The 9,357-nt window shown below is 38.1% G+C and overlaps 1 protein-coding gene across 1 annotated transcript; it reads right to left on the bottom strand.

The window, feature by feature from the left end:
- Positions 1 to 4,006: 4,006 nt before the first annotated feature.
- LOC126501819 (putative olfactory receptor 1F12P) lies at positions 4,007 to 4,984 on the bottom strand. The gene has a single exon (XM_050142674.1). It carries the CDS (start codon positions 4,946 to 4,948, stop codon positions 4,007 to 4,009), a length of 942 nt encoding a protein of 313 aa, XP_049998631.1. The 5' UTR covers positions 4,949 to 4,984.
- Between the last annotated feature and the right edge of the window lie 4,373 nt (positions 4,985 to 9,357).

Genomic DNA, 9,357 nt, shown 5'->3' with positions numbered 1-9,357 from the left:
CCCCAAGGAATTCTTTATCTGTGGGCATATCTTCCTTCTGGGATGACTCTTCATTCTAAGTCCTGGTTTTACCACCAGTAACAGAGTACATACAATCCTCTTCTAAGTTTGAGAAATAAAAGTTAATGAAAAAATGTATAAATATAATATAGTAAAAAGTAATATATACTGTCACGTATTTGGTACTATTTTGGTTTGGATAATATTCTAGCATTCTGTCTCAGTATAGAAAAGAAATACCAAGAAACTTGAAAGGGAAATAGCAGCAGGAAAATTTGAGAATTTGTTGAGAGGAAAAAGCAAAAATGTGGATCAAGGGATTATCTAGCAATGCTACACTATGGGAAATGGAGAGAAATGCCAAGAATATGGAGGGACAGCCAGGCCAGATGCTAAGACAGAGAGACCTCCGGACAGAGAATAACGGGGGACAGAAAGATCAAAGGATAATGAAGCAAACTGTAGAAGAAAAGATAAAGACATAGAGTGTCTTTAATGTTTTTCAGAATTGATCATTATTTTGATTTTATAATTTATAATACTAAGAATGCCACTTTGCAAAAACATATAGCACAAAATATGATGAGTATGGCTGGGGCCATTTCAGAAATTATTGGGAATTTTGTCTTTATCAGAAGTCAAAATTCATTTAATGAATTTATTTTTCTTTTGGACACAGTTTTATTATAATTCAGGTTGACTTCAAAGTATGTATTTGAGGATGACCTTGAACTCTTGATATTCGGTCTCTGCCCACCAAGTGCTAGGATTGCAGGTGTGCTTCACCATTCCTGATCCACACAACAATTTTCTTTCTTCTTTTTTTTTTTTTTAAAAATAAACTCAACTCAGCAACTCAAACAGAAATTTTAAAAATCAAACATTCTGACATGATTCAACCAAAGATATAATAGTGTCTGTAATTGGATACATGCTGAGAAACAATGGTAGGAAATGTAAAAAAGTACTTTGTTTTTCATAATTAAATTACATCTCTGTAAAAGTAGAAACCTTTGTATGTATAGTAAAAATTCTGAGTTCTATAAGATATAATAGTCTTATTTTTGAGCTTAGGTATTTTAGGTAGTGTTTTTTGTCATTGTATGACTTGATGGCATGCACGGTATGAAGTGCTCATGTTGTGTGTTCAGAAGCACATCTGCAGTGAAATTGCGTGTGACAACACAGGCAAATGCTGCCAGAAATGTCCGGGACTCATTAGCTGTTTGACTTTGAATTCTGACTTTTGCATGCTCATAAGTCTTTGGGATTATAATGCTGGAGCTTGAATAGAGTCACTTGTACTCCAGTGAGAATTTTCCTTTTTGAGGCAGTGCGCTTCTTGGTGTTGCCCACACTGGTTCACAATTCATGATCTCCTTGCCTTATCTACTGGTATGCTACAATTTCAGGTTGGGTTTATCATGCTTATCCATTTGTACTTTTATTAGTGCAAGTCACTCATCACAAAATCCACTGGCAATGTTCTTGTCAACTCAGTGTTAAATATTTTTTCTTTGCCAGTACAATAGTTGAAAAAAGTCCTAATTTTGTCTTCCTCTTTCTAATGTCTGCTGCAAATATTCTTCAATGTCTTCTATGCCAGACACTATCCTGAAAAGGAGAACTAGATTTGATCAGAACAATGTGTGCTTAGTTTTATGGAATTTATAATGTGTGTATGTAGTTGACATTCTTTTATTACTGCCTTCCTTCCATAAGAGACTATTATTGGGCCTAATCTTGTGATGGTCTCTGTTTGAATTATTATAGCTTCTCTAATTTCAAGGTCAACCTGCATCTGCCTCCTGAGTGCTGGGATTAAAGGCATGTGCTACCAACGCTTGGTCCAACCTTGTCTCTTACAGAATTTTGCTCTAATTTGTCGCCCCATTGCTCAGGTTTAAGCAATACTATTTATGAATATTTCTTCAATGATTGGGTTTGAAAGATTTATTAATTTTTTCCAATAAAATAGGTATGATACATTATTGTGATTACTAATGAAACTAGATATTTAGCCGGGCGGTGGTGGCGCATGCCTTTAATCCCAGCACTTGGGAGGCAGAGGCAGGCGAATCTCTGTGAGTTCGAGACCAGCCTGGTCTACAAGAGCTAGTTCCAGGACAGGCTCCAAAACCACAGAGAAACCCTGTCTCAGAAAAAAAAAGAAACTAGATATTTAAAATTATTTCTTGATAGTGGGCTGTGGTGTGCATGTCTTTAATCTCAGCACTCAGGAGATAGATGTAGGTAGACCTCTGTGAGTTTGATGTCAGCATGGTCTGCATAGAGAGTTCCAGGTCAGCCAGGGTTGCGTAGTTAGAGTCTGTCTCAAAATATTTTTTCCTTCCTATATATTTTCTTTACCGTGGTATAACTGTTCATATATTTTGTTCATTTTTTATTGGTTTCTTTAAACTCTACACAATGAGTTGTATCAATATCTATTTCATTTATTTATTTGACATAGGTTCTCATGTAGCCTGGGTTATCCACAGACTCACTCTGTAGCCCAGGCCTGCCTTAAACTCCTGAAGCTCCTGCCTCACCCTCTCTAGTACTGAGATTACAGACATGAGTCAATATATGTATATATATATACACACATGTATATGTGTGTGCATATATATATGCATATATATATATATTCACACCAGATTCATCTTGAACTCACAGATATCCTCCTGCCTCTGCCTCCTAAGTGCAGGGGCAGGTGAGGCCCTGGCAAAGATCTTGCATTTTTACACCAGAGAATAAAACAGTTATAAAAAAATTTGTGCAACATCATCCCAAAATGCAACTATTTTTTTTTTTTTTTTTTGATTTTCGAGACAGGGTTTCTCCATAGCTTTTGATTCCTGCCCTGGAACTAGCTCTTGTAGACCAGACTGGCCTCAAACTTACAGAGATCCGCCTCCCTCTGCCTCCCGAGTGCTGGGATTAAAGGTGTGCGCCACCACCGCCCAGCCTAAAATGCAATTATTAAGCATTCTAACGATTATCCAGTAACCATTTTCACCAGTATCTTAGGTGGACTTACACTCCATACAGGTTAATTTATTCAACATCTTTACTTTTAAATGCCATGCTCCTACCTACACATCTTGCTTACATGCTTAGAATATTCTCATCATTCCTATGTAAAGTTTGCTACCATGAATATACATTATAGATGCTAGTTTTGTTGGCTTCACAGATTTTGAATATTGTCTGCCAATGTATAATACATATATTATAATTCCTTCTTGCCTTCTTCATGATTCAGATTAAGTGCTGTCTCTTGCAACTTCACCTGATTTCTTTGGCCTCACCCATCTCTTCGCCCATTGACCTCATATTGCCATTCCAGTATGAGCCTTTCATAATAATGTCTTTATTTGTTAATTTTTTTCATGCACGACAATATGGTTACATACTTCTGTCAATTATAAGAGGCATTCAGTCCTGGGAAAATGAGTCATTCTGTACTCCCTGTGGCATAGACCCACAGAATTTGGACTGTTAGTTGTCTTCCTTCCTTCTTTCCTTCCTTCCTTCCTTCCTTCCTTCCTTCCTTCCTTCCTTCCTTCCTTCCTTTCTTCTTCCTTCTTTCCTTTTTTTTGAGACAACATCTCATTATACAGCCTGGTCTGGAACTCAATATATAGACCAGGCTGGCTTCAAACACTTAACAATCCTTCTGCCTCTGTCACCTGAGTTTTGTGATTACAGGTGTGCACCACTACACCTGGCAATTTGGGCTGTCTTAATGATACATTCAAAAGTTGATTTTATATTTTATTGTGATTTTTCAGGAATTTAAGATCTATGTATTTGTCTACAGCAATAAAATAGCATACTCCTCCAATGGATACAATCTGTGGTTATGTCAGCTTTAGAATATGTAGCAAATTGAGGTTGATGACAAACTTCCATGAAGTATTTAATGATAGCTTTTAAACTGACAATAAAAATAATGATATCATCAGGCTTTCCTGGTGAACTCCTCTCAGAGCAGTGTAAGTCATTGGGAAAGCCTCTTGCTCCCACCAAGAGTCTTTCTAAAAGTCCCCTTTAGCTCATTGTTCCTTAAGCTGTAAATGAAGGGATTCAATACAGGGGCTACAACCATGAAAATTACCGATGCAGCTGAGTCTTTTTCAGTTGAATGGTTGGATGAAGGGCTCATATAGATTCCTGCGATGGCACCATAAAAAAGAATAACTAAGGCAAGGTGAGATCCGCAAGTTGAGAATGCCTTGAGTTTTCCTTGAATGGAAGTAATTTTTATCACAGCTGAGACAATGCGACCGTAGGATGCTAAGATACACACTGATGGTACCACAAAGATCAGTCCCACCACAAGCAGAACCATGAGTTGATTGAGACTGGTGTCAGAACAGGAGAGAGGGAGGAGAGAGTTGATGTCACAGAAGAAATGGTGGATTATGTTTTCAGAGCAGAAATGCAGTCGGGCCATCATGAGGGTATGCAAGAGAGGATTCAGAGTGGCAATGACCCAAGACAGAGCCACCAGGGAGGTGCAGAGGCGTGGGGTCATAATGGTGGAATAGTGTAAAGGATGACAGATGGCCACATAACGGTCATAGGCCATCACAGTGAGAAGGAAATTGTCCATGTTAGCAAACATCATACAGAAATACATTTGAGCCAGGCATCCAGGGTAGGAGATGGATTGAGACTGGGTTTGGATGTTCAGCAGCATCTTGGGCACTGTGGCTGAAGGAAGGCAGAGGTCTACCAAGGACAAATTGGCAAGAAAAAAGTACATGGGTGTGTGTAGATGATGGTTTGAGCCAATGGCTAGCAAGATGAGTAGGTTTCCAAATAGTCCTGTTAAATAGAGACACAGGAAGAGTGCAAAGAGGAGCCCTGGCTGCCCTGGCCAACTTGAGAAGCCCAGGAGGAGAAACTCAGAGATGCTGGTTTGGTTTTCCGTTTCCATTGGATGAACTTGTATGGAGAGCTGTAGAGAGAAATAAAGTTTTGCTTGGTAAAACACGTCTCCTCTTGGTATTTTTTCTGTAAATATCTACCTGGTCTTAGTCTCATTTACCAAATGATCTTTTAGGCCACCCCGTCTCTTCTCTGATGTTCTCTGCCAAACTTCAGTGAACCCCAACTGTGCCTCTCCATCTCGTCTGCTGTCTTCATGCCTGTCTTCTTTTGTTTTAAGCTCACATCATCAGGGAGCTCTATGCAGCCTTCATCTCTCTCTGTTCAGGAGGCAGAGATTCTTTTACTGCTCATTTTTTCACTAGTGTGTATTAATTGCATGAAGTAAGATGATTCATTATGACTTTCTGTTCATCCCTTGTTTGCTTATAATCATTGTATTACCCTATCTCACTTCTCTTCCCCTCCCCCTGTAAATATTAAATTGTGCCCTGTTGGTGGAGGTTTCTGTTTCTCCCAGTCCCATAACAAACACACAGAAACTATGTTATTTGCAATATTTTTTGGCCAATAGCTCAAGTGTATTTCTGGCTAACTCTTATATCTTAAATTTTTCTTTTTTTAATTAAAAATTTCTGCCTCCTCCCCGCCTCCCTCTTATCTTAAATTAACCCATTTCTATTATTTTATATAGTGCTCTTTTTATGTTTTACAACCATTTCTTCCCCTAAACTCCTTTTATATATTCAGGACTGTGTGTGGCTGCCAGACTATCTGCTGTGTTGAAATACATCCATCTGTCTGACATGATTAATGGCTCTTTGGCCAACACTGATATTTGAGTGAGATTCTCTTCCCAAGATATTTGTCCACCACCATGAGAAACAGCCAGATACCGTTCATTTAGAATATGTAAGATGAGGTTTAAAGCAGCTTATATCCTTAAAAGTCAAAGTAAAAATAAATTTATTTTTTCAACAAATGTGCGAAGTTAAGCCTCCAAAGACAATTTGCTTGAACCACAAACATAAGAAATTCAAATTAGTCTAAAAGTTATATAACACTTGTGGCTGTACAGTGGGCATAGATAAAGCTAATGGTGAACATGAGTGTAAAGATATCCTTTAAATATTTTGTGATATTTTAACTATAAGGTCAAACAAGGGGCTCGTGTACACCAAGTATCTTCATAGTACTACTTAGTTACTGTATTTCTTGGAGTTGTAGAAAACCACATGTTAATACCAAAGCTTTTCACCAAAGACAATTGTATTAAGGAGACATTTGTATAGTGGAGATGAAATACTATCAGAACAGATGACCTTCAAAGAGCAGGAAAGATGCTAGAAAGTGGGCTTGTTTAGTCAGTGTTGAAACCAGACTCCATCATCTCTGGGTTCCGGTCACCTGTGGGCCCCATCACCCATGGGCCCCAACCACCTGTGGCTGCATGTCCAATTGACTCACTGTCTCTGCCCTGATGGCTGAAATCAGATTCGGATCAGCCTTCCTTCCTGTCGTCTTCCCGCTGTGAGTCTCGCTTCCTTCCCTCCTGGACGATTATCCTTCAAACTGAAACAAAGATTTGTCCATTTTTTTTCTAAAACTAGTCTGCTTTTTAAAATTAAATTTTTGGTTACTATGTAAAGGATTTCTCTGTGACACTTCATACATATATCATTATACTTTGTTCTTATTCACCTCCTCACTGCCTTGCTCGGTTCCTCTTCTCCCTTTCTTGCTGGCCTCACAAGTAATGTCCCCTCTGCTTTCATGACATTACTTTCTCTTGTCCCCCTCCCTTTAAACATCCCTCTTCCCTCATAGTCCAATTTCTACTTAAGAGAAAAACTACAGTGTTTATTTGTATTTCTGAGTCTGGCTTAATTTGTTGAACATGGTTACCACTAGCTCATCTATTTTCCTGTGAATATCATAATTTCACTTTTCAAGATCTTATCTAGGAAAAATCCAAGAACTGGGAAACAGGATCAAATGAAAACTAACTAAAACTTCTGATAGTTTTAGATACATACTACAGGTTAGGCAAGGCCTGAGCTACAGTCCGAACTTGTCTTGTCTGTTTATGAAATGACATATTTTCTCTCTGACTTTTCAGATCTGCTCACTTCCCCTGTTCACTTCCCATGCTCATTTCCAACACTTACTCACCAGGCGCTCACATGATTCCCTCAGTGAACTAACCTGCAAGTCTTACTTGGCAGTAACGAAAAGTACAAAATGCGAGACTTTGTCCTTTCCTTCGAATGTACACAGTCGAGGGAAGGGACAGTTTTAAGCAGGTAACAAACGGCGTAGTGTAAATGACAGTGACCAAAGGACTTCTCCACATTAAAGCTCACAGCTTCTTTGAGCCCTGTGGGGGCTCCAATCTCGACAAAATCCCCAAACTCCAGCAATAATTACTTCATCTCCTTTGTGGCTTTCCCAGTTGTAACTGTTGGGACAATACCATGGAAGATGACTCCCAAGGGAGACTCAGAGAAAACATCTAGAGATTGTTTGTATGCTTCCAAGAGGGTTGTAGCTTGTCTCCCTTCCCACTCCCAGGACACAAACAACATACATGACAACTATTTGAGGAATTTCTTCCTTAGTAGGGTTGACCTAAATGTAGGTTCTATGGTCCTTGATTGAATATCTTCCTCCAGCCTAGAAATGCCTGATCTTTCAATGATTCCTATCATTCAAGGACCCATTTTGTGACAAAGGAGACGTGACAATGAGTATGTCGCCGGGATTCATACATTTTATCATAGATTCTATTCCCCATCACTGGCAGTAATGTAACAGTAAAATGAGCCCTTAAAGGCTCAGTGAATAGGTTTTACTAGGGCTACTCAAGAGTTTTGGAGATGTTCTGTTCCAGGATGCTGTATACACATGAGAAAGAAGTATAGTGAGTCCCTACTGCTGCTATTCCTATAATGCTTAGCCCTAGGTGTCAGCAAGTGACTTCCTATCTAGCAAATTTCTGCAGAATTAAATGGCTTAATATTAATCATTTATATATTGTGCAATTAGGTACACCAGAAATTTGAGCTATACCAAGCTGAGTAGTTCTGTTTTTTATTTGATTCACATATTCGCATGACTTAGGTACAGGGTCAGCTTGGGGTGACTGGCTCATGTCTGCTTGATATTGCTGCTCATCTTTTAGTAGAATAACCTGGGCATCTTCATGTGATGAGAGGGAGGAGAGAGAAAGAGAGGGAGGGAGGGAGAGAGAGAGAGAGAGAGAGAGAGAGAGAGAGAGAGAGAGAGATCGATCCATGCAAAGAAGTTCCTCGGTTACCTAAATTTCTCCCACTAGGCCTTGCTTTTAAAAGTTCTAACACCTCCCATTAGTATCATTAGCCTCATAGCTAGTGGCTAAGCTTTTAATAAACAGATCATTGGGGAATATTTATTTAAACCTTGGCAATTCACAATGCATTTTTTAAAGATAAGATCTCATGCAGCCCACACTGGCCCTGAACTTACTACACAACTGGGGATGACTTTGAATTCCTGATCCTCTTGTTTCTGCTTTCTGAGTAATGGAATTATGGTTTTGTGCTCGCTTCCCTAGTTTATGCATTGGTTCATGCATGCTAGGCACATACTTTATCAACAGAGCAACATGCCCAGCAACAATGCATTCTTTATATAAACATACCATGTCTTATACATACATGTAGTATACATATTATATATGCTCATGTATATGTGGAATGAATTGTAGCAATGATACAAGGGACAGGAAGGAGGAATTAGAAATATTTTGTTGTTATAAGATACTTATATAACTGTGAAGTAGTACTTTGAAAACATATTTAAATTACATGTAGATGAATAATGCAAACTTTAGGGCATCTGACCAAAATTATGAAATATTTCAACCATAAAATTATTATTGTAATTCAGAAAAAGCATCATGATATATAAAATGTCCAATTAAAAACAGAAAGCAAAATGACAATAGAAAACAAATATAACAACAAAGGACCAGGACAATGAAGATAAAACATTATCAAATATGGTGGATATTCACTCAATTGTGTTATCACTAATGATATACTAATGATATAAATAAACTCCAATAATATAAATATCCTACTGGAAATATAGATGATGCTCAGGTGTATCAAAAGCTTAGGCCCAACTATCTATTATCTGTAAATATCCCACAATGATTATGAATATATACATTGAAACATCTAGCTTTCATGATTGTATTAATTTCAGAGAGAGGAGACATAGCATAAAAGTTACCATTGATAATGAAGGATGTGGTCAAATGATACAAGGGTTAAATACCCAAGAACCCCTAACAATCCTTGGCATGCACACACCTAAAAGCAAAGTTTTATAACACACAAAACAAACATAGTTCAAACCGTAAGAAGTCAGTGAATCCACTATTATAATAAGATAATTCAGAGTCTCTTTATCACT

The sequence above is a fragment of the Alexandromys fortis genome, unplaced genomic scaffold (assembly GCF_014885135.2).
Source record: "Alexandromys fortis isolate MF-2015 unplaced genomic scaffold, M_Fortis_MF-2015_v1.1 scaffold_5, whole genome shotgun sequence".
NCBI lineage: Eukaryota > Metazoa > Chordata > Mammalia > Rodentia > Cricetidae > Alexandromys > Alexandromys fortis.
This window is presented reverse-complemented; position numbering and strand designations above follow the sequence as displayed.

Excerpts from the sequence above, each read along its gene's own strand:
- LOC126501819 (XM_050142674.1), bottom strand. The coding sequence starts at position 4,948 with ATGGAAACGGAAAACCAAACCAGCATCTCTGAGTTTCTCCTCCTGGGC.